Here is a 26218-nt window from a genome sequence, read left to right as displayed (position 1 = left end):
ATACAACCTGCCCTACCATGTGGTTCTACCAGGTTGGCAAAATACAAATACACATGTATGGCGGCGCATTGCTATGCAGCGGCTTGCTAACGCTCTTGGGAGTGTAGAGCGATTTGGCAAAAAACACCTGTCATTTCTGTCAATTTCATGGCTGGCTCAAAGCGTGAACACTCTGTGATCACATACGACCGACAGACAATTCTGGATGTGGATGGATCGGGTCGTTATAGACTGAAAGATGCATGTACGGTGGACCTCCTCGCTAGCATGGGAATACTTCGTGGGCTACATCGAGCGGCCTTTGTAGCAGCGGAGTCAAGTGCTAGCGGAGACCGCCAATGGAGACGACGTAAGCGGTGTGAGCAGAAGCAGAAACGGGGATGCCGAGCGGGGCTAACAACAAAGGGAAAAGCTAACCAAAGAAGCGTGGAGTCTCCGGGTAAGAAGCCATTTAAACTAGAACTAGCCGGCGCCAGGCTGGATAATCCCTGCACACATAGCAATTCTCTTAGAATAAAACACAACTCACATAATGTTTTTTCTTTTGTGACCGTGTCAGAGGCAGACATGCAATCTACTGAGGTGGCTAACTATGATGCGTTCAGTTTATCGCAACATCTAGCAAACAATCGGACAATTCCCGTCGTATCAATTCCTAGATATGGCCGAAACTATTTAAAGTGCACTACGCATAATAAACGCAACATTATTAATATTTCTACTTCGGATAATTTCAACAAACAATCCTCAAATAGCCCACTACCTATAATATGGGCTTTTTAAACATAAGATCATTATCTTCCAAAACGTTATTAGTTAATGAAGTCATTAGAGACAACAAACTTGACGTCGTTGGTCTCGCCGAGACCTGGCTCAAACCAGACGATTTTTTTGCGCTAAATGAGGCATCTCCTCCTAACTATACCAATACACATGTTGCCCGACCTCTTAAAAGGGGAGGGGGTGTCGCACTAATATACAATGAAAACTATAATTTTACACCTAACCTAAATAATAAATATAACTCATTTAAGGTGCTCACTTTGAGGTTTGTCACACCGCTGCCTCTCCACCTGGCTGTTATCTACCGCCCCCCTGGGCCCTATTCGGACTTCATCAGTGAATTCTCAGAGTTTGTTGCTGATCTAGTGACGCACGCCGACAATATAATCATAATGGGGGACTTTAATATCCATATGAATACCCCATCGGACCCTCCATGCGTGGCGCTCCAGACTATAATTTATAGCTGTGGTCTTACACAAATAATAAATGAACCCACGCATCGCAACGGTAATACGATAGATCTAGTGCTTGTCAGGGGTGTCACCACCTCTAAAGTTACGATACTCCCGTACACTAAAGTAATGTCCGATCATTACCTTATAAAATTCGAAGTTCTGACTCATTGTCAACAAACTAATAATAATAATAACTACTATAGCAGCCGCAACATTAATGCTGCCACAACGACGACTCTTACTGACCTACTGCCTTCGGTAATGGCACCATTCCCAAATTATGTGGGCTCTATTGATAACCTCACTAACAGCTTTAACGACGCCCTGCGCGACACCATTGATAGTGTAGCACCGCTAAAGCTAAAAAGGGCCCCTAAAAGGCGTACCCCACCCATGGTTTACAGAAGAAACTAAAGCCCAGAAATTATCATGTAGAAAGCTGGAACGCAAATGGCGTACGACTAAACTTGAGGTTTTCCATCAAGCATGGTGTGATAGTTTAATAACTTATAAACGCATGCTTACCTCAGCTAAAGCTAAATATTACTCAAATCTCATCCACCTCAACAAAAATTATCCTAAATTTTTGTTTAGTACAGTAGCATCGCTAACACAACAAGGGACTCCTCCCAGTAGCTCCACCCACTCAGCAGATGACTTTATGAATTTCTTTAATAAGAAAATTGAAGTCATTAGAAAAGAGATTAAAGACAATGCATCTCAGCTACAACTGGGTTCTATTAACACAGATACGACTGTATATACGACGGACACTGCCCTCCAAAATAGTTTCTCTCTCTTTGATGAAATAACATTGGAGGAATTGTCAAAATGTGTAAATGGGACAAAACAAACAACATGTTTACTTGACCCAATTCCTGGGAAACTTATCAAGGAGCTTTTTGTATTATTAGGTCCATCAGTGTTAAATATTATAAACTTATCACTTTCCTCTGGCACTGTTCCCCGAGCATTCAAAAAAGCGGTTATTCATCCTCTACTCAAAAGACCTAACCTCGATCCTGATCTCTTGGTAAACTACCGGCATCTAACAATCTCTGTGAACCTTTTCAATCTGGTTTCAGGGCAAATCACTCTACGGAGACAGCCCTCGCAAAAATGACTAATGATCTATTGCTAACGATGGATTCTGATGCTTCATCTATGTTGCTGCTTCTTGATCTTAGCGCCGCTTTCGATACTGTAACGTTGATCATAATATTTTATTACAGCGTATCAAAACGCGTATTGGGATGACAGACTTAGCCTTGTCTTGGTTTAACTCTTATCTTACTGACAGGATGCAGTGTGTCTCCCATAACAATGTGACCTCGGACTATGTTAAGGTATCGTGCGGAGTTCCCCAGGGTTCGGTTCTTGGCCCTGCACTCTTTAGTATTTACATGCTGCCGCTAGGTGACATCATACGCAAATACGGTGTTAGCTTTCACTGTTATGCTGATGACACTCAACTCTACATGCCCCTAAAGCTGACCAACACGCCGGATTGTAGTCAGCTGGAGGCGTGTCTTAATGAAATTAAACAATGGATGTCCGCTAACTTTTTGCAACTCAACGCTAAGAAAACGGAAATGCTGATTATCGGTCCTGCTCAACACCGACATCTATTTAATAATACCACCTTAACATTTGACAACCAAACAATTAAACAAGGCGACTCGGTGAAGAATCTGGGTATTATCTTCGACCCAACTCTCTCGTTTGAGTCACACATTAAGAGTGTTACTAAAACGGCCTTCTTTCATCTCCGTAATATCGCTAAAATTCGTTCCATTTTGTCCACAAGCGATGCTGAGATCATTATCCATGCGTTCGTTACATCTCGTCTCGATTACTGTAACGTTTTATTTTCGGGCCTCCCCATGTCTAGCATTAAAAGATTACAGATGGTACAAAATGCGGCTGCTAGACTTTTGACAAAAACAAGAAAGTATGATCATATTACGCCTATACTGGCTCACTTGCACTGGCTTCCTGTGCACCTAAGATGCGACTTTAAGGTTTTACTACTTACGTATAAAATACTACACGGTCAAGCTCCTGCCTATCTTGCCGATTGTATTGTACCATATGTCCCGGCAAGAAATCTGCGTTCAAAGAACTCCGGCTTATTAGTGATTCCCAGAGCCCAAAAAAAGTCTGCGGGCTATAGAGCGTTTTCTATTCGGGCTCCAATACTATGGAAAGTTAGAGATGCTACCTCAGTAGAAGCATTTAAGTCTCATCTTAAAACTCATTTGTATACTCTAGCCTTTAAATAGACTCCCTTTTTAGACCAGTTGATCTGCCGTTTCTTTTCTTTTCTTTTCTACTCTGCTCCCAACCCGGGGTGGACCGCTAGCCTGTTCATCGGATGGGGACTTCTCTACGCTGCTGACCCGTCTCCGCTCGGGATGGTTCCTGCTGGCCCCACTATGGACTGGACTTTTGCTGATGTGTTGGACTTTCACAATATTATGTCAGACCCACTCGACATCCATTGCTTTCGGTCTCCCCTAGAGGGGTGGGGGGGTTACCCACATATGCGGTCCTCTCCAAGGTTTCTCATAGTCATTCACATTGACGTCCCACTGGGGTGAGTTTTCCTTGCCCGTATGTGGGCTCTGTACCGAGGATGTCGTTGTGGCTTGTACAGCCCTTTGAGACACTTGTGATTTAGGGCTATATAAATAAACATTGATTGATTGATTGATTGATGTATAACACATAAAACATATTTTATTATATTTTGTTGATTTACCTAGCAAAACCATTTTGTCCAACACTTATTGTGATTCATTGTCATTTCATTTCTAAGAGCCATAATAGACCCAACATTCCAATGCATCACACATTCTGTGGTTGTAATTATACATTTGACCAGCAGGTGGAGTCTTGTGCCGAAGCTTCGAGAAATTCTCCAATTGGCTCAAGTGTTAAATGCATATTGAGGCTTCATCTGACCATCATAAGGTTTTAAATACACTAATGATGTTTGATATACATAATTACACTGTTTAAAATACACGTTAGTTTTAAATACACAGTAATGTACTTATGTACATATTAAGTTTTAATATACACAATACGGTTTTAAATCCACAATAAGTTGTAAATCAATAATAGTTTAGAATTCACATGAATGTGGTTTTAAATCGACTGTACAGCCCTTACCTTTGGGCTGGTACTGAGGGAGACTGTGTTGACCAGTTTGACGCGTTTAAATGATAGAATGTCCAGTACTGTAGAAATGTGTTTGGATATGACAATCCGTTTATTTCAAGCTGTCTAAATTAAATCAAATGTAAGTTGTATAACAAAGTATGCTAACCTTGAATGGCACATTATCACAGCATTGTCACCACATGACACGACACGGTCGAAAACTGTTTGTCCTCCAATCGCCCCTCCCGTGCTCACACCTGAACCCAATTTAAAGAGGCTACCATGGTAACCGCACCATAGCAACAGTCCCCTTCCCCGTCAACACTTCTTGGTTCTTAACGGGAAGTGGGCGGAGCAATATGCCGAAAATGAATTTAAACATGCTGAACCCAACAATCAATTAGAGAAAATAAAATAAAAACAATATAAACAAATAAGGAATTTTGGCTCCAACATTGACATTTATTTAAAAAAGTATTTTTCGAGTTAAGTTTTAAAAAAATGTCATCCATCCATCCATCTTCTACCGCTTGTCCCTCTCAGGGTCACGGGGGGTGCTGGAGCCTATCCCAGCTGCACTCAGGCGGAAGGCAGGGCACACCTTGGACAAGTCGCTACCTCATCACAGGGCCAACACAGATAGACAGACAACATTCACACTCACATTCACACACTAGGGCCCAATTTAGTGATGCCAATCAACCTATCCCCAGGTGCATGTCTTTGGAGGTGGGAGGAAGCCACACAGTCACGGGGAGAACATGCAAACTCCACACAGAAAGACCCTGAGCCGGAGGATCGAACTCAAGACTTTCTTAGAGGCACATTCACTAACCCCCGTTTCACTGTGCTTTTTTATTAATAATGTATTTTATGAACATGACCTGTCACAGCAGGCAGCACGGTGGAAGAGGGGTTAGTGCGTCTGCCTCACAATACGAAGGTCCTGAGTAGTCGTGAGTTCAATCCCGGCCTCCGTGTGGAGTTTGCATGTTCTCCCCGTGACTGCGTGGGTTCCCTCCGGGTACTCCGGCTTCCTCCCACCTCCAAAGACATGCACCTGGGGATAGGTTGATTGGCAACACTAAATTGGCCCTAATGTGTGAATGTTGTCTGTCTATCTGTGTTGGCCCTGCGATGAGGTGGCGACTTGTCCAGGGTGTACCCCGCCGTCCGCCCGATTGTAGCTGAGATAGGCTCGAGCGCCCCCCGCGACCCTGAAGGGAATAAGCGGTAGAAAATGGATGGATGGATGGACCTGTCACAGCATTAGAGATCAAAGTGTTTTCCCAGGTTTGACCACCAAGTGTCATGATAAAAAATATGAATACTTTCCCACGCCTGCATCTTGGTTTTATTTCTGTTGGTCACATGACTTGTGACCCCGCAGCAGCTGTTGGTTCGGCACATGAAGGAGCCTACAAAAGTCATTTTCATTTTTATTCAAACACAAAATTTGTTTTTATGTGATGAGGTTAGAATACATTTTGTCAAAGTAAATAAAGTGTGGAAACAACAAATAACTTAGGCTCCAAAAGGCTTCCTACCAAAATAAAACTCATTCACTATCAGCACATCACGTGTGTGTCTACATTTTCTAAAACACAAGCATTGACAATAATTCATTGTGTATCCATAATACAGTATGTACAGTATACATCATGTGACATATACGAGGGACAAAAGTATTGAGACACTTTGATAAAAGTCCCTTTCCTCTTCTGGCAGATCAAAACCTGGTTGGAAGAACACTAGAAATATTTAAATATTGTAGAAAGTCTTCCATCCTTCCGTTTTATGTATACTATTTGAATTCATGTCAGATAAAAATCATGCAACAGTTTTACTAGAGAACAAAGTGTGAATAGCGCATTACGTAGCACACATGGTAATTGTACTATACTTACAATACATAGTAAATGTACTATACTTACAATATGTAGTGTATGTACTATACTTGCAATATGTACTATGGGAACATTACAACAGTGCTGAGGAGTAACAGTAAGAAAGAAATAGTCTGCTTTAAACAACAAGCATGTCATTTCCTGGAAAGAAAACACACATCTAGCTGAGGATGGAGGTGTTTGTGTGTGTGCGTGAATTAGTCAAAGTCCCGGTTGACCAAGACGAGAGGAGCCACCAGGGTCCACACGTAGAGAGCCATGCAGATCCAGCTGGAGCAAACCTTCACCCACACCGACGGCCACTTGCTGGTCATGGCCTCGTAGTTGGAGTCAGGGCTGCACAGGAACAGTACAGTACAGTCACATTTAAATACAGGCGCTCCTTGGTTCTCCATCTTGCCTGTTAGGTATTCAGACTTTTTCCTCAAGCCGACCAGCTATTTTTTGTCAATATGATTGTGAAAATTATAAATAATGTAATATTGACTCATTATTTGTAAATAAAAAATTAAAAAAAATCTTAAATAATATGTATGTGTTGTGTTAAACCAAGGTAACATACAGAAGTGCTCTTGTTGTAATTGTTTTGTTTTGAAATATCTAACTTTAAACAAGTTGCAAACAGCCACTAAAAATACAAGTCAAAATGTATGTTTATCCCCTCATATTTTATCACTGCAGTGTTTTTAATTCAGTTTTGGTCACAGTCTTTTGACTAAATCGCATTTTAACTTTAGTCAATTAGCCGACTAAATTTTACATTTTAGTCAGCAAACAAATTACAGTACATGTCATTTGAAATTACAGCCTCAAGTCTTTTTGAATACGACGCCTATCTTTGGGCAGTTTCGCCCATTCCTCTTTGCAAGCTCCATCAGGTTGGATGGGAGGTGTTGGTTTTCATCCAGAATGTGTCTCTGAAAATTCCTGCATTCATCTCTCCCTCTATCCAGACTAGTCTCCCAGTTCCTGTCGCTGAAAAGCATTCCCACAGCATGATGCTGCCACCACCATGTTTCACTGTAGGGATGGTACTGGCCTGGTGATGACCGGTGCCTGGTTTCCTCCAAACTTGACGCCTGGTATTCACACCAAACAGTTCAATCTTTGTCCCATCAGGCCAGATAATTTAGTTTCTCATGGTCAGATGCATTCTGGTACACTTTTTACCAAGAAATGGCGTCTGTCTGGCCACTATACCATACAGGCCTGATTGGTGGATTGCTACAGAGATGGTTGTCCTTTTGGAAGGTTCTCCTCTCTCCAGAGAGGAATGCTGCAGCTCTGACAGAGCCTCTCTGACTAGACCGAGAGGAATGCAGCAATGTACAGAGACATCCTGGATGAAAACCAACACTTCCCATTCAACTTGATGAAGCTTGAAAGGAGCTGCGGTGAAACTGCCACGCTTTTGGCATCAAATTCAAAAAGACTTGAGGCTGTAATTGCTGCCAAAGGTGCATCAGCAGTAACAGGCTGTCAATATTTATGTAGTTTGTATAAATAATAATAAATAAATAAAAACATTGTCATTTTGGGGTATTGTGTGTTGAATTTTGAGGATAAAAATGAACGTATTCCATTTTGGAATAAGGTTGTAACATAAAATGTGTACAAAGTGAAGCGCTGTGAATACTTTCTAGATACACTGTATTAAATGCATCCAGTTTTGATTTGGCCGTGAGAAATCCAACTTCCTTATCTCACAAAAAAAAAGCATCTGATTGGCTCTCTTTCCTTCTCTCATGCGCTGTTAAAGAGCTGTGATTGGATTTATTCCAAACTTGTCCCACCCATCTACAAGACCAAATTAAATATACTTGGATTTTGTTTCTGTCAACAATTTTGTGTCGTTTTTGTTTGTTGACTAAATGTGTAATTGTTGACAATGACTACATTTTGTCATTGTCTTAGTCAACTGTGTTTTGTGCTCGTTTTGATAAGTTATCGTCTCATTTTAAAATAAAATACAGCAGGTGTTGACGATAACTAAGACAAAAATCCTTAGTCAACGAAATTAACACCGTCGCGAACCTAATATCGTCTCATCTTGTGACCTGAGAGTATTTTGTTTCCATGTACTGCATATTTTGATTGGATGTGTAATTTGTGTGGATGTATATTTTGTAGAGATGTCCGATAATGGATTTTTTGCCGATATCCGATATTCCGTTATTGTCCAACTCTTAATTACCGATTCCAATATAAACCGATACCGATATATACAGTCGTGGAATTAACACATTATTATGCCTAATTTTGTTGTGATGTCCCCGCTGGATGCATTAAACAATGCAACAAGGTTTTCCAAAATAAATCAACTCAACTTATGGAAAAAAATGCCAAAATGGCACTGACATATTTATTTGTATATTGTAGCATCCCGGAAGAGTTAGTCCTGCAAGGGGTTCTGGGTATTTGTTCTGTTGTGTTTATGTTGTGTTACGGTGCGGATGTTCTCCCGAAATTCTTGTTTGGTATGGGTTCACAGTGTGGCGCATATTTGTAACAGTGTTAAAGTTGTTTATACGGGCACCCTCAGTGTGACCTGTATGGCTGTTGACCAAGTATTCCTTGCATTCACTTGTGTGTGTGTGAAAAGGCGTAGATATTATGTGATCGAGCCGGCACGCAAAGGCAGTGCTTTTAAGGTTTGTTGGTGCTCTGTACTTCTCCCAACGTCGTGTACACAGCAGCGTTTTAAAAAGTCATAAATTTTACTTTTTGAAGCAGATACCGATCATTTTGAAACCGATACCGATAATTTACGATATTACATTTTAAAGCATTTATCGGCCGATAATATCGGACATCCCTAATATTTTGCGTACCTGTACCAGTTGGTGAGAGTCATCATGATGTAGAGCGAAGCCAGGAACAGCATGAAGTGAAAGAAGGAGTAGGAGTAGGTGACTCCGTCCTTCTCGTTGTCTACAGCTCGGTTGGGGCCACCGCCCTCCTCCAAGCTCTCCGTCTGGGGCCCGTCGTCGATCAGAGCGGACTCGTCATTAGTCAGAGTGAGTTTGTTAATCTGAGCATTGGACGAGTTTCGAATGCTGGAAGAGGAGAGAGCGTGTCAAGCCCAGAAAAAAAAGGATTTGTGTGGCATTAACGTACAGCTTCCTCACCTGGAATACAGGACACACATGAGGAAGAGGATCAAGCCCACAATGCCTTGGGCGTCCCACCACTGAACTACGTGGTCCTGGCTTTCAGGGGTGGTGGTGTTCAGCCCGATGATGCCCAGAAGGCTCGGGTTACACTTCCTGTCTGTGACACACGAGACAAAAATTGCTTGGAAAAGTGGTTTGTGATAGAAGAGCACATTAATCAGAACCAAGTGTAGGTACTTTATGGAATCACATTTATTCTAATAATACAGGAAAGGGCTCGGCCCATAAAACGTTATCAATATATATCGCAATACACCCATCTATCCATCCATCCATTTTGTAACGCTTGTCCCTTTCGGGGTCGCGGGGGGTTGCTGGAGCCTATCTCAGCTGCATTCGGGAGGAAGGCGTGATACACCCTGGACAAGTCGCCACCTCATCGCAGGGCCAACACAGATAGACAGACAACATTCACACTCACATTCACACACTAGGGCCAATTTAGTGTTGCCAATCAACCTATCCCCAGGTGCATGTTTTTGGAGGTGGGAGGAAGCCTGAGTACCCGGAGGGAACCCACGCAGTCACGGGGAGAACATGCAAACTCCACACAGAAAGATCCCAAGCCCGGGATTGAACTCAGGACTACTCTTGTGAGGCACATGCACTAACCCCTGTACCTCTGTGCTGCCTATCGCAATAGACACTTAATTGAGATCAATAAAAAAAATGTGTTCCATAAAATGTTGAATATACAAATATATTTTTTGGTTGTAGGAAACCAGAAACTCGCGGTCTGGTAAGCTAGTAAAACAGGAGGTGGTCAGTGAGCAATGGGAGGGACATGCTAAACAGCCCATTGCGTAAAAGTATCAACTAACAAGTAAATGTAGTGCTGCAGAGAGCAAACAAATTGTTGATAAAACAGGAAGAGTCCCCCCGAAAGTTTGCCAATCTCATCTTTTCTTTTTAACCCTCCGTTCCCTATTTGGATGTACGTAAACAACAGGTATGAACTAAAGTGCTGGACTTTATAAGTAAAATAAAGAACAAAATATAACAAGTATGCTACTTTAATATAATAATTTGGTCCGGTAATAATTACTGCATAACAAATTATTTTCCATACTTAAATAAGAATAACAGGCCAAATGAAATGTTACACAGACCGCGTAACTTCCTGGCAATAAACTTGCAAAACATTTTTCTTCTCAGGTTTGTATTTTCACAATTTGCACTATTTTGTTACACTTTAAGCATTTCTTATATATTACTTATTTTTTCACCTTGATTTAAAGAGGTTATTGAGGTTTTAGAATTGTGTTTACATTGATTGAGCGTTTCCCATGGTTGACATTTCCTTTCCTTTCTGCCTTGATAGCTGAGGGGATTCTAATCAGAGGAAGGTTACATTTGAAATAAAAATGTTAACATTTAATATATTTTTCTACTGGTCCATATTATATATATAAAATAGGCTGAGAAGTGTGATCATTGTATAATTGGAACACACCCTCTGGTCCCCCTTCTTGAAAAGGGGGACCGCCAGCCATACTTGCCAACCTTCCCGATTTTCCCGGGAGACTCCTGAATTTCAGTGCCCCTCCCGAAAATCTCCCGGGGCAACCATTTTCCCGAATTTCTGTCGATTTCCACCCGGACAACAATATTGGGGGCGTGCCTTAAAGGCCCTGTCTTTAGCGTCCTCTACAACCTTATCCTCCATACAAACAGCGTGCTGGCCCAGTCACATAGTATATGCGGCTTTTACACACACACACACACACACACACACACACACACACACACACACACACACACACACACACACACACACACGTGAATGCAAGTCATACTTGGTCAACAGCCATACAGGTCACACTGAGGGTGACCGTATAAACAACTTTAATACTGTTACAAATATGCACCACACTGTGAACATACACCAAACAAGAATGACAAACACATTTCGGGAGAACATCCGCATCGTAACACAACATAAACACAACAGAACAAATACCCAGAACCCCTTGCAGCACTAACTCTTCCGGGACGCTACAATATACACCCCCCTCTACCACCAAATCCCCGACCCCCAAACCCGCGCTCCCCCATCTCCCGAAGTCGGAGGTCTCAAGGTTGGCAAGTATGCCGCCACTCCGGTCGGCCAATCCAGAGGTGCCGCCCCAGACTTCAATGCTATGTTGAAGAGACGTGTCAGCCACAAGTCCCACCACATCCAGAGCTTTGATGTATTCGGGGTGAATCTCATCCTCTCCTAGGGCTTTGTCACTTTATCTTGAAATCACTAAATATTGTTGGAACTAACTAAACATTGGTGACAAGGGAAGGATGTTTAAATGTATTTGTTTGATTTTTTTTTTTTAAACTAATACTGTAATCATTAGGTAAACTACTTAAGATAGTGTCATGTTCAGTCTCTTTACTGTATGGCTTTATTATTCTTCTCCAGCTATATCCACCTTGGTAATTACTTCCAAGTTCCAACTGTCAGGCTGTCCCTGCGTTTAAAAATATAGTCAACAGTCACAGTACTAAGACTGTGTGCGCAATGTTTTTAGTTTTTAGCTCAAAGCCTTCATGATGTTTGTATGTTGTATGTATTTTGTGTATTTGTACCTTGTTTTCCTGTTGTACCTTGTTTTTCCTGTTGTACCTTGTTTTTTACTGTTGTACCTCGTTTTACTGTTGAACCTTGTTTTTAAAGGCCTACTGAAATGAAATTTTCTTATTTAAACGGGGATAGCAGGTCCATTCTATGTGTCATACTTGATCATTTCGCGATATTGCCATATTTTTGCTGAAAGGATTTAGTAGAGAACATCGACGATAAAGTTCGCAACTTTTGGTCGCTGATAAAAAAGCCTTGCCTGTACCGGAAGTAGCGTGACGTCACAGGTTGTGGAGCGCCTCACATATGCGCATTGTTTACAATCATTCCCACCAGCAGCGAGAGCGATTCGGACCGAGAAAGCGACGATTACCCCATTAATTTGAGCGAGGATGAAAGATTTGTGGATGAGGAAAGTGAGAGTGAAGGATTAGAGGGCAGTGGAAGCGATTCAGATAGGGAAGATGCTGTGAGAGGCGGGTGGGACCTGATATTCAGCTGGGAATGACAAAAACAGTAAATAAACACAAGACATATATATACTCTATTAGCCACAACACAACCAGGCTTATATTTAATATGCCACAAATTAATTCGCATAACAAACACCTCCACTCTCCCGTCCATATAACCCACCAATACATCTCAAACACCCGCACAACACACTCAATCCCACAGCCCAAAGTACCGTTCACCTCCGTAAAGTTCATACAGCACATATATTTCCCCAAAGTTACGTACGTGACATGCACATAGCGGCACGCACGTACGGGCAAGCGATCAAATGTTTGGAAGCCATAGCGTACTCACGGTAGCGCGTCTGCTATCCAACTCAAAGTCCTCCTGGTTGTGTTGCTCTAACCGGCCATTAATACACCAATCCCACCTACAGCTTTCTTCTTTGCTGTCTTCATTGTTCATTAAACAAATTGCAAAAGATTCACCAACACAGATGTCCAGAATACTGTGGAATTTTGCGATGAAAACAGACGACTTAATAGCTGGCCACAATGGTGTCCCAATATGTCCGCTACAATCCGTGACGTCACGCGCAAACGTCATCATACCGAGACGTTTTCAGCAGAATATTTTGCGGGAAATTTAAAATTGCACTTTATTAATCTAACCCGGCCGTATTGGCATGTGTTGCAATGTTAAGATTTCATCATTGATATATAAACTATCAGACTGCGTGGTCGGTAATAGTGGGTTTCAGTAGGCCTTTAATGACTACTGCTGCAAACCAAATTGCCCCTCGGGGACAATAAAGATTTTCTAAGTCTAAGTATTGTCCATTGTTTTGTGTTTGTATGATCTCACTGTCAAATGGACAAAAAAAAAGATGTCTAAGACTTCTAAAACCACCTCTGCCTCTGCAGTCGGGGTCCAACTATTTACAAACTTAAAGGCGGGGTTTTTGAACTTTTGAACATTGTGTTCCAAAATGTGCTTTTGGCTATTGATTAGTTTTCTTGTTTTTTTTTTTCAAGGCAGGTCTTACCAGGCTCGTTGGTCATCGCAGACCAGGTCAAGTACATAGTGTACAAGGTCACCAGGGACGACTGCAGCAGGCCAGACCTGGGCTGGGACTCCTTAACATACACATAACAGATGCCAGTAATTAAAACATGTACAAACACGATGGGCCTGATCTACTAAGACCCAAATAGTACTAAATAGCGTGCACAAGGTAAAAAACTGAGTACAATTAGTGGGCGTGTTGCTGGTGATCTACTAAGACTGTGTGCGCCATTGATAAGTTCAAAAGCGTATTATACCAGCTGTCACTATGGACACACTCATTTCCCTTCACGTTCATGTTATCATATGCTCCGATGGTCCAGTCTGTGCTGTTCCGTTACGTTGTGGAATATGCAGCAGACAAATATAATATGAACCACCTTTACTGAGCGGTACAAAAGTGTGATCTAGACATCAGAACCTATTTTTAGCACGCCGAATGTGCGCTCTGGGAGGCTCCGGTGTTGTGATGGTGCATCTGGAAAAGTCCAGGTGCAAGAAAATGCATATAGCAAGATGGGTATTTTTATATATAAAAAAGTAACGCCAATAAAAAACGCAGGCAGACACCAAATCAAATCAATCTAATTTGTTTGAATCAGCTCCTCAAGTCATCTCGCAGCTATAGAACTAAGGCTGAATGATTTTGAGAAAAAACTTAATAGCAATTTTTCTCTCCAAAATTGCAATTGCGATTCGGCTTTTATATTTTATACATAAAAATGCATAAAACTGCGAAAATAATGAGTGAAGGAAGACATGTTACTTTTAGACTTTCCATCAACATATTCTTGTCTCAAGGTGCCACACATTAGAACAATATGCAATAATTTACTTTAAAATATCTTTGGCTTTCTGCAAACAGACTTTTTTTGTCTACATCAAGCTCTTAAACTTAAGAAATATTCGATAAAACTATACAATGTTTATAATGTAATTTAATCATAATCTATAATAACACAATTAACCATTTAAAAGGATATTGTGGAGTTTGTAAACAACGAGACAGGAGACGTGAGCGTAGTCGAGGAAGTTTACTAGCTCCAACCTAGCATGTCATACATTCGACAACAACAACGACCTCTCAACCGGAAGCGGAAGTTCCTAACTCTCCCTCCGCTTCTTCTCTTAAAGCTACAGTGTCCTCTTAGGTGAATGTCTCTCATTATATGGTTTGGGTCACCACACAGGCCCCCCCAGAATTCGCCTACACAAAACCCTGCAAAACAGAAAAAGTGCAATTGCATAACAGAAAAACATGACCCTGCAGTAAATGAACAGTAACCAACACAGTGCAAAGTCAATGGGACAACAGGTGACGGGCCGGGGGGAGGACCTTCCGTCCGTAACGGCTGTGCTTGACAGGAGGGGAAACAGATGGGCCCGAAACGCGAGCCACAGGTGGAGCTGGGGCCGGAAGAGAGGCAGGCGCAGGGGCCGACCGAGGAGGGCGCCCCCGTCGCGGCGGCAGGGCCACTTGCACCGGCTCCCCAATGTCCACGTGAGCAGGCTTGAGACGGTCTATAGCCACCCGCTCCGGTCTGCCCCCCATGTCTACCACAAAGTTCTTATCCCCCGCCTCCAGGACACGGAAGGGCCCGTCGTATGGAGGCTGCAGCGGGGACCGATGGCTGTCGTGTCTTATGAAGACGTATTTCGCCGATGGCAGATCCTTGGGGACGTAGGACTGGGGAAGGCAGTGTCGAGACGTCGGAACGGGAACGAAGGCGTCAGCAGCGCTCCGGGACGCACTGAGGTGAGAGGCGGGCGACCAGGGAGCCGTAGCAGTCGGAAGGAACGCCCCTGGAACCCGTAGAGGCTCGCCATACACCAGCTCCGCGGCGGATGCCTGGAGGTCCTCCTTAGGGGCTGAACGCAGGCCGAGCATGACCCACGGAAGCCGGTCCACCCAGTCCCCGCCCGTGAGGCTGGCCCGCAGAGCTGCTTTCATGTCCCGATGGAACCGCTCGCACAGTCCGTTGCTCTGCGGGTTGTAGGCAGTAGTGCGGTGGATCTTCATCCCGAGGTGCTCAGCAACCGCCGTCCAGAGCTCAGAGGTAAATTGGGAGCCTCGGTCGCTTGTGATGTCACCAGGCGTGCCAAAACGGGCCACCCAGCAGCCGATGAACGCCCGTGCCACCTCCGCGGCCGTCGTCGAGGACAAGGGGATAGCCTCCGGCCATCTGGTAGCCCTGTCCACAATAGTGAGGAGGAAGGTATAACCACGGGAGGGAGGCAGAGGGCCCACAAGGTCAACATTCACGTGGTCGAACCGCCTCTCTGGAACCACAAACGGCGCCAAAGGGGCTTTGGTATGGCGGTGCACCTTGGCGCGCTGGCACGCCACACACGAGCTGGCCCAGGCTCTAACATCCTTGCGGAGCCCCGGCCAAACAAACTTGACACTCACCATCTTGGTCGAGGCCTTCACCCCAGGATGTGAAAGGCCGTGGACGGTGTCGAAAACCCGGCGCCGCCAGGAAGCAGGCACCAGGGGTCGCGGTTGGCCGGTGGAGACGTCGCAGAGGAGGGTAGTGTTAGCCGCGTCGAACGCCACGTCCTCCAGGCGCAGCGCCGTAGGACCCGACCGGTAGTCCTGAACGGCCGCGTCCTTGGCCTGGTCCGCTGCCATAGCGGCGTAGTCGAGCCCCAAGTGAACGGAGTTAACAACAGCCCGTGAAAGGCAGTCGGCGACAAAGTTATCCTTGCCAGACACATGTTGTATGTCCGTAGTGAACTCAGAGACCGCCGCGAGATGGCGCTGCTGACGCCCAGACCACGGCTCCGAAGTTTTGGCCATGCAGAACGTCAGCGGTTTGTGGTCCACGAAAGCGGTGAACTGCCGGCCCTCCAACAGGAACCGAAAGTGTCTGGTTGCGAGGAAAAGTCCCAGTAGCTCCCTATCAAAGGTGCTGTACTTGCGCTCATTTTCCCGGAGCTGTTTACTGAAGAACGCCAATGGCTGCCATCCACCAGCCACCCACTGCTCACATACGGCCCCCACGGCATAGTCGGAGGCGTCCGTCGTAAGGGCTATAGGGGCGGCCGGCGACGGGTGAGCTAGCAGCGCAGCATTGGCCAGCGCAGACTTGGCAGCCTCAAAAGCCTCATCCATCTCTGGGGACCAGTCCAACTTGTCCTTAGACTTCTTCCCCCGGTGGGCCCCATAAAGGGGACGCATGACGTGTGCAGCACGAGGCAGGAAACGGTTATAAAAGTTCACCATGCCCAAAAACTCCTGCAAGGCCTGTACAGTAGGGGGACGGGGGAACGCGGCGACAGCCTCAACCCTGTCGGGCAGGGGAACGGCCCCCTGCGGAGTGATGTGGTGCCCGAGGAAGGTGATGGACGACTCCCCGAACTGACACTTGGCTGGGTTGATGATGAGGCCGTGCTCGCTAAGCCTCTCGAACAGCTGCCTGAGGTGTGTCATGTGTTCCTCCACCGACGCGCTGGCCACAAGGATGTCGTCCAAGTACACAAACAAAAATGGCATGTCCCGGAGCACAGAGTCCATAAGACGTTGGAACGTCTGCGCCGCCCCCGTAAGGCCAAACGGCATACGTAAGAACTCGAAGAGCCCGAAGGGTGTGATGACAGCCGTTTTTGGGACATCTCGCGGGTGGACCGGTACCTGGTGGTAGCCTCGCACTAAGTCAATTTTGGAATAGATGGTAGCGCCCGCCAAGTGGGAAGAGAAATCTTGGATGTGCGGTATGGGGTACCGGTCGGGGGTCGTGGCGTTGTTTAGGCGACGGAAGTCTCCGCAAGGGCGCCAACCCCCGCCGGCCTTAGTAACCATATGTAGCGGAGAAGCCCACGGGCTGTCCGAACGGCGGACAATGCCGAGGCGTTCCATCATCGAAAACTCCTCCCTGGCTATTGCGAGCTTGGACGAGTCGAGGCGTCGGGCCCGGGCGTAAACCGGGCGGCCCACAGTGGCGATGTGATGTTCCACACCGTGCTTGGCCACCGCCGAGGAAAAGGTGGGCGTGGTGAGCCCAGGGAAACCGGCGAGCAGGCGTTGGTATGGATCCCCGGTGGCGAGTGTGTTAGCGAGGCACAACGCCCCAGCCCCCCCAAGCGTGCAGGGGTATGACGCAAAAGAGACGGCATCAATCAAGCGACAGTTCTTAATATCCACCAGCAGGTTGAACGCGCAGAGGAAATCCGCACCTAGCAGCGGGGTGGATACAGCAGCCATCACAAAATCCCAACCGAACCGGCGGCCGCCAAAACTAACATCCACGCGCCTGACACCGTACGTCCGAATGGAGGTGCCGTTGGCGGCGTCCATCTGGGGGCCGTGGCTGCCGGTCATCGTGTCCACAGCTTGTGCTGGTAGTATACTGCGTTGCGCACCAGAGTCCACCAGCAGCCGCCGGCCCGACAAGGAGTCCCTGATGAACAACAGCTTGCAGTCACGGCCGGCACCCATAGCCGCTAACGAGCGCCGGCCCTGGCGTTTCCCTGAATCCTGTAACTGCAGGGTTTGCGACACTGCTTCGCCTTGGCCCCGAACCTGGCATGGTAAAAACAGAGCCCGTCTTCAGGTTGGCGGCGAGCCGTCACCGCAGCCGCGGTGTCCACATAGTCATCCACAGGAGGTGGCGGGACGGCCTGGTGGGGCAGCAGGGCATGCACAAACTGTTGCCGGTTGGCCAGGAAAACCCTGTCCGCCTCAGCGGCCAAAGCACGGTAGTCCTTGGAGGCGGCGAGTGGAGAACTGGCTATCGGTGTGCGTACCGGTGCGGGGAGCTGCCTCAGGAAAATGTGTGTAAACAGAAACGCCGGGTCGGCTGATCCCAGCACAGACAGCATTTTTTCCATCAGTTCAGACGGTTTCCCGTCACCAAGGCCATGTAGGGACAGTAAACGGTCCGCTTTTTCCAGCTCCGACAGCTCAAATAACTTCAGGAGGAAAGCCTTTAAAGCATCGTATTTGCCAGCAGGCGGTGGAGCCTCCAACAGTGTCATCGCTCGCGCCGTCGTTGATGCGTCCAACGCCGCCACTACATGGAAGTACTTCGTAGAATCCTGCGTTATTCCCCTTAGCTGGAACTGGGCTTCCACGTGTTGAAACCACGGCCGTGGGTTATGCTGCCAGAAATCGGGTAACTTCACAGTAGCGGCGTAGATTCCCGCGTTAGCCATGTTGTTAGCAGTAGCTACTCCGCCTGCGGGTACCGCGTTAAGAAAATTGTCAGCGCCTTCATTGTCTGACATGCTCGTATTCGTAGTTCGTATTCTCGGGGTCACCAATGTGGAGTTTGTAAACAACGAGACAGGAGACGTGAGCGTAGTCGAGGAAGTTTACTAGCTCCAACCTAGCATGTCATACATTCGACAACAACAACGACCTCTCAACCGGAAGCGGAAGTTCCTAACTCTCCCTCCGCTTCTTCTCTTAAAGCTACAGTGTCCTCTTAGGTGAATGTCTCTCATTATATGGTTTGGGTCACCACAATATCAACTTTTATTTGTCATCACATTACTGTAGAATTGTTTAGCATTGTACTGTAATTGGAATGTAAATACGTTTGTTATCCTAATAAATAAACAACAAATATGTCAAAAAAGTATGTAAGCAAAAATTTTACTTAAATAGATATTGAACATCTTAATTAAAGTGCATTTTTTTCCTAGTGTTTTTGTTTATTGTCACCACAACGGCATTCTCACTCGTTCGTCCGTGTTGATGGGCTCATATCGCCCATCCGATTTGAAGCTGAAATATTCCCACAACGGGACATTTGGCTTAATAACCATGTTTTTCCTCCTATTTTGTGTTACTTAACACGCTCAGGTGCTGAGAGCAATGAACAAAGTAAGACGTCTTTCTTCCTTTTTGAAGCGAGAGACGAACAAACACGAGGCTCAAAAATTCTGATTGGCGAACATAGCTGTCACTCAAATGCCGGTCAAGAAGAATTAAGAAGAAAAAACCCTCTTACGGATATTTATCGCACAAATTAAAACTTCGATGTCAATTCGATTTTGATTAATCGTGCAGCTCTATACAGAATTATAAAATGATATTGCTGATATGACGACATGGCTTAATATTTGTATTTCTGACAGTCCAAATATGTTGACACACACACACAGTATTCTCTCTCCATCGTGTCTTTGTAGTGCTCGCCTCCTTTCTAATAGCCATTTGTGTTTGACTGTTCCAGCATTTTAGACGTGCTAAATATAGACGCAAAACAGCGGCCGCAGAATAGTGCTAAATAATCATAATTGCATCTCTTCCTCCCAGTATTGTGGGCGTTCTGATAATCAGCATATATTCTGCATACACATGAAGACAAACACGCTAAATGGACTGCGCCCTCTATTTTGCTTATTTAAGAGACACAATCCTTTGCACACGAGTTTAGCAGATCAACTTTGCATGCGCTATCAAGTTTGCATTTGTTTTAATACACGCAAACCTTTAGGAGTTAAGGACCAATGTTGATTATGCATATTAAGTTTGCATTAATGTGTGAAAAAAAATGTATTACCTGGATTTGAGGTAGGACCGACAGAACAGAGGCTCCGAGGCAGAGCAGCATGTTGATGCTGATGAAGACCTTGTTCTCAGTGCATCCGTCAGAGTGGGTGTAGTAGACATAGAACAGGACCACAGCCACCAGAGACAGCACATAGTTTAGTGCTGTGACTGACAACAGGGCTGCCAACATAACAAATACTCCTTAGTACAACTGTTCCAGGTATGAAATGTTGCAATTCAGTTTTCAGTGTGGTCAAAGTGCATACCTGCATACCAGCAGCGAGAGTTGCCCTCTTCCATCTTCTCCACCCATGACTCATTCCAAGAATGTGCAAAGTCAATAAGTAAAACCAGCTGGATGAGAATGAAGCAGAAGGCACCGGCCATACCGATATAGAACCACACTGGAGGAGAGAAAAAGACACGTTACAGTCGCTTCTCTACAATCAGCTTCAGTTGCTCCAACAGTTCTCCACTACTCTTTTAGAACATCAGTCAGAACAACCCAAAACTGAATAGGGGACTCACCTGGAGTGCAGCGACTCTTGAAAACTATTCAAGATTGGTTGAGAAACATGGCCACAAATTATTTTCTAATACACAAGATTATGGATTATGTGCCCTGTAGTTTAAGTGTACCACGCCAAGAGCCAGTGTTTATTTCGACGAGTATATTTTTTTATGTATTCAAGTTTGTCATTTATGTCAAGTAAATTCATTGAAGTGTAGTCTAGTTTTGGTTGACTCAATTACCCAACATTTACGTTACCAAAAATAACTCAAATGTAGTCCAATAAAATGTAAAGACTCAAGCATCTTTGAAGCTTCTATGAAGGTTCCATGCAAAGCATCTCAATAATGACATTAATAAAAAAAATAGACATGTTCTCAATGAATATATCACTAACTTGTGAATGTTGCAGCCTAGAAAGGCCTGACTTTGCAGCAGCTTTTTCAGAATGCTGCAGCAAAAGTTGCAGTTGATTTTTTCAGTAACATTGCAACTTGTGCTTTCATGAACTTGCTACCAATGTTTTAAGTGCTCTTTATAAACTTAACCACAAAAAAGGACAGAATTTCAACAAATTAAATATGCTTTTTGCACACAAATGTCTGCATTGGAAACAAATGTTGATGCTTCACATTTTTTATACAAGAGTATGAAGTAGTGATGGGTTGATGAGGCGTCATGAAGCGTTTCGACACATTGCAAAACTGTATTGCTACTGTGTCGATACTGTGTCACTAAATACTGATATCTGCTGGACATTAAAAATCCCTACAGGCAACCTATGGACCGACTCAACTGACACTGATTTTATGACCTAGTATATACAATAATATAAACCAAGTCATTGTATTTCATTTAGGATTATTTCATATCTTCATTTAAATAAAAATATATTTTTATCTTTTTTAGATACAGTCAATAAATAATGTGAACATGTATCATAACATGGAAAACTAAGAACATGTTGTGAATGAGGATGCTTGTGGACTGGGAATTTTTTTATTTTTTTACACATTTTTATTAAATAAAAACAGTTTTTCCAACGTATTAAATTTTAGATGTTTTCTCTTAGTTATTATTTCTCCGGCTGTAGACAAGACCCGCTCACAGGCAATGTTCCCTCTAATTGTTCATGTGTCTGAGCAAACACAAAAACTCCCTGAGCATTCAGTGGAGCACATGTGAGCAACATCACACGTGGCAATACCAGCAGCACACCTGTCTCAAACCAATCTTTTATAATAACACTCAAATGAGAGGAGTCATTTTCATGAGATTATTTTGGAATATTAAGTGATTTGGCCCACTTGTAATGAAAATAAAAGAAATCTTGTTTTTCATAAGCTATGGATTAGTATTGTACAATATGTCTGGGTGGTGGTCCTGCTTTGGAAATCATTTGTACCCCTTTCAGAGATCACATTTAGTTCCCCTTAAACATCCTCATGTTGCACAATGAAATGTAAGCATAGGATGAAGTGTGCATTCCTGTAACTTTCTCTAGTAACAGCATTCCATGATGAATATAAATAAATTAACATTAATAATAAATGACAGTAGAATAAGCACACGTATGACTGAGGAGTCATAGTGTAACTTTGTGTGGTGTTTGAGTTGTCCGACTTTTTGTGTGGCCATAAACGCACCAGTGGTTTAGTGGTATGTGTGTTGGTGACAGATGACAAGTTGATTTTGGCCTGGTTTGTACGGCAGAAAATGACTAGTTTTTCGAGATATACGTTTTTTACTCATGTTTTTGGTGTGGTTATGGCCGAATATAAACAGTTTTGCTCAATAAAGCGATCGATATAATTCCTGTCCTCGAAGCATCTCGATAGACGTTACAATAATTGAACGGTGTTGACGAACATCGTTAGGGCCGCTTGTTGTCACTGTCACTCAGAGTTGCATTGCAAAATTACACAAAATAAATGTGTTTATTTTGTTTAGAATTCAGATGGGTTTGATTTGGTGCGCGGGATATATTTGCTATGCGCAGAGGACGCTGGAGCAGTGCGCAATTGCGCAGGCGCGCACCTTAGAGGGAACGTTGCTCACAGGGCACAGAGGAGGCGTCAGTGCGACACAGTTCGCGTATCAGTCACATGACCAAAACAGCTCACGATCGGTCACGTGACTTTCTAAAAGCGGTACGAGCACCGACACAGGGTTTCGCTCTTTAAGCTTGACGCATGCGCCGATGCATCGGTGTTGCCGGACCCATCACCAGTATGAAGCCTATCTTAAAAGTAGACAATAGATGGCAGTTATAAGTCCATTTGCTTAAACTCATTGACAAATTACTGTACGGTTTTATTTATTTAGAACTTCTAAATAGAAACGAATAATATTATAGAAACAAAAACTACCAAAGGCTGTCTAATTGTCGACCGACAATCTCCGTGTTGATCCAACATAAATTGTCATTCTTGTTCAAAGCTGGGGTACACTTTGCGCGTACCCCAGCTTTAAACATTTGTGAACTGTTGGGCGTCATATGTAAGTCATAACTGAAACTGGCGAAAAACAACAAAATGCGGACTTGGAGAGTATAAAAGTGTACAAGCGGATACAAGGGTCCAAATGCGTGCACTTGCAAAATTTAGTTTATGTACTGTATATAGACATGTGAGTTACCAGTTGTGAAGGGACCCTCTGCAATGAAAAAGGATCCGATGATGATGGCAGCAGCCGCTGCAAACTTGAAAAGCCAAAATCTGAAAAGGACAAGGATTTAAAATACTGTAAGTACAGAGGCACTATGCTAAATATACCCTGTACTAATGACCAGACAATTATACCTTCGAAGTACCAATTTAAAATGTTATACACTCACTTTCACACCTACAGGAATTTTAGGCTCATGAAATAACCACACAAAGGTTAAACATAGGTCAACGGTTTGTATACGCTTATTTTTGGCATCAATCTCATATTCATTTTGGGCCTTTATTGACTTATTTGAACCTTTCTTTTACCATGATAAATTGATTACACAATGTGCACCTTCAATGACTTATTAAAAAACAAGATATGAACAAGTTTGAATTTATTTGGGTCTTTCACAAATGCGGCTTTGGTGCTTCCGGTTCGCACTCACTGAAACAAATTATATGTAATGGAACTGCGGTGGTATGCATTGTTACTCAATATGTACCTGCTTTGCCAGAGAATAAGACCAAGTATTGTTATACGGTCAATAACACTCATCATTAATACATTGAAAATTTACAGTTAATATATATGATCGTATCGGACTGGCTCACTCATGATTAGTATCTGAATCGGCAGCATAAAACCTTGATCGCAACATCCTTACATCTAACAATGCTAAAAAGCTGGGTCCATGCCAGGAAACCAACCAGCAAACTCTGCCAAGAAGAGTTGACAAATATTCAAACATAATTTTTATGATTATTAAAGAAAGGTATTGATAAAGCAGAGGTGAAACTTGCTAAGGGTTACTAAATATTAGTGTGGGTGTATGTTTATATATTTGAACATGCATTTAGAATGTTGGCCACGTGGAAATTAGAGAACTTGTGCAGACAATTTTAAGTATTGAAGATGAACAATATCAATGAATCAATCAAAAGTAGGGCTCAAATAAACCATTTAAGGCCGCCAATGAATATAAGATTTATGTCAATACGAGTTTATGTCAATATTAAGGATGTAACAATATAAAAATGTCATATCACGGTAAGCGTGACCAAAATTATCACTGTTATTATTTTTGCAATATTGTTGAATGTGCTCAAAAAGTACTGACCGTATTTTTCGGACAATAAGTCGCAGTTTTTTTTATAGTTTGGCCGGGGGTGCGACGTATACTCCGGAGCGACTTATGTGTGAAATTATTAATACATTACCATAAAATATCAAATAATATTATTTATCTCATTCACGTAAGAGACTAGCCGGATATCAGCAATTGTCAACCAATGAAAATTCGGCGGAGGCGGGTCATGGCAGAAGTGCATTGTGGGAAAAGAAGATGCTACCTGCTACGGTACTACTTCCACCATTTCAACATTGGCGGTAACTTATAAAAACAAAGGGCTGAACAAAAGGAAATCATATATATATACACATATATATATATAGGTTACAAGCTGGAAGTAGTGAAATATGCAGCAGGAAACGGCAATCGAGCAGCAGAAAGAAAGTTTGGAGTAAACGAGGAACTTGTAAAGGACTGGCGAAAAGCGGAGGCTACTATTACTGAAATGAAGAAAACTAAAAAAGCTAATCGCGGGCTAAAAGCTAGGTGGCCACAGCTCGAGGAACAAATTCACAAATGGGTGCTTGAACAACGTGCTGCCGGGAGAGGCTTGTCAACCGTACAGTTGCGTCTTTTTAGTTGCTTCACGGCAACCGGGAGAATGCGCCATGCAACTTTTCTGGATGTCATTGGATGGATGGACAAAGCATGGGCTTCAGTGACAACCGAAACCATCCTGTCCGGATTCAGAAAGGCTGGAATAATTGGAACTGCAACTGACAATGACTGACGTAAGCGACGTACCGATAGAAGGAAGCGGCGCATTGTCTACCTTTGGAGTTGGCAGAGTTGTTTAGAAGCGACACTGAGGAAGAAGATTTCATCGGATTTAGCGATAAGGAGTGACAGATTCTTTGGTAAACGCAAACAATCATACATTACAAATATATACAAATAAATAGCATGTTCTATATGTTATAGTTATTTGAATGACTCTTACCATAATATGTTACGTTAACATACCAGGCACGTTCTCAGTTGGTTATTTATGCGTCATATAACGTACACCAGGGGTGTCCAAACTTTTTCCACTGAGGGCCGCACACGGAAAAATTAAAGCATGAGGCCGCGTTGAAATTTTTCATTTTCAAACCATAACAAAATATATGGATTTTTTGTTTTGTTTTTACCTTTAGGGCTCCCGGGGACCATAAGTCTCCGTCATTAACATGTTAAAAATAAGTCAAATTATTATTTTAATTTTTAATGGAACGCTTACAGTACATCTCTATATCAACTTCAGGTTGATATAAAGTAAAAAAAATAAAAAAAATGCATTTTCTGTCAAAGACAACTTTGTTTTTCATAGTAAAACTGAAATATGCAGTATTTCCCCCACAGCCCAAAACATTCAGAAAGCAATGTTTGATGTGAAGTAATTGGATTCCTCAAAAGATCAATATTGCAGGACACCATTGATTTAAATTTATTATTATTTCTGAGTAATCAGTCACAGTGAAAAGATAAATACAATCCCACTAAATATCTTTGGAATCTAAAAGGTCCCCCACTCATAAAGTGATACATTTTTATTATTATTTGTTTTACTTTCAACACTTAACTTACGAGATGAACCTCAGATATATCTGTCGATTTTACGTTTGAACTATTATTTTGGTTGTTTTATGCTCTTTTGTCAAAGAAAACGTTGTTTTTATACCACAACCACATATGCAATTATTTCCACAAAAACATTTTAAAGTGAAATATTTTAAGTAATTGGAGCTTTGAATAGGCCAATAATTCATTATAACATTCATTTTTGAAAAACAAATTTTTTTGGGGAGCAATAGCAAAAAAAGAAAAAGACAAAAGAAAAAAAACAGCCTGCATGGGAGCTTTGTA

The 26218-nt window shown here is 43.3% G+C and overlaps 1 protein-coding gene across 1 annotated transcript in view; it reads right to left on the bottom strand.

The window, feature by feature from the left end:
* Positions 1 to 5832: 5832 nt before the first annotated feature.
* LOC133648413 (serine incorporator 1-like) overlaps positions 5833 to 26218 on the bottom strand; it is a 29925-nt gene continuing 9539 nt past the window's right edge. Inside the window, exons 4-10 of the mRNA XM_062044475.1 lie at positions 23227 to 23306; positions 20345 to 20482; positions 20089 to 20258; positions 13560 to 13650; positions 9442 to 9583; positions 9145 to 9369; positions 5833 to 6649 (exon numbers count right to left, since the gene is read on the bottom strand). Coding sequence (XP_061900459.1) covers positions 6511 to 6649; positions 9145 to 9369; positions 9442 to 9583; positions 13560 to 13650; positions 20089 to 20258; positions 20345 to 20482; positions 23227 to 23306 — 985 coding nt within the window. The 3' untranslated portion in view covers positions 5833 to 6510. The remainder of the gene's footprint in view (positions 6650 to 9144; positions 9370 to 9441; positions 9584 to 13559; positions 13651 to 20088; positions 20259 to 20344; positions 20483 to 23226; positions 23307 to 26218) is intronic.

This window comes from Entelurus aequoreus, linkage group LG04 (assembly GCF_033978785.1).
Source record: "Entelurus aequoreus isolate RoL-2023_Sb linkage group LG04, RoL_Eaeq_v1.1, whole genome shotgun sequence".
Classification (NCBI taxonomy): domain Eukaryota; kingdom Metazoa; phylum Chordata; class Actinopteri; order Syngnathiformes; family Syngnathidae; genus Entelurus; species Entelurus aequoreus.
This window is presented reverse-complemented; position numbering and strand designations above follow the sequence as displayed.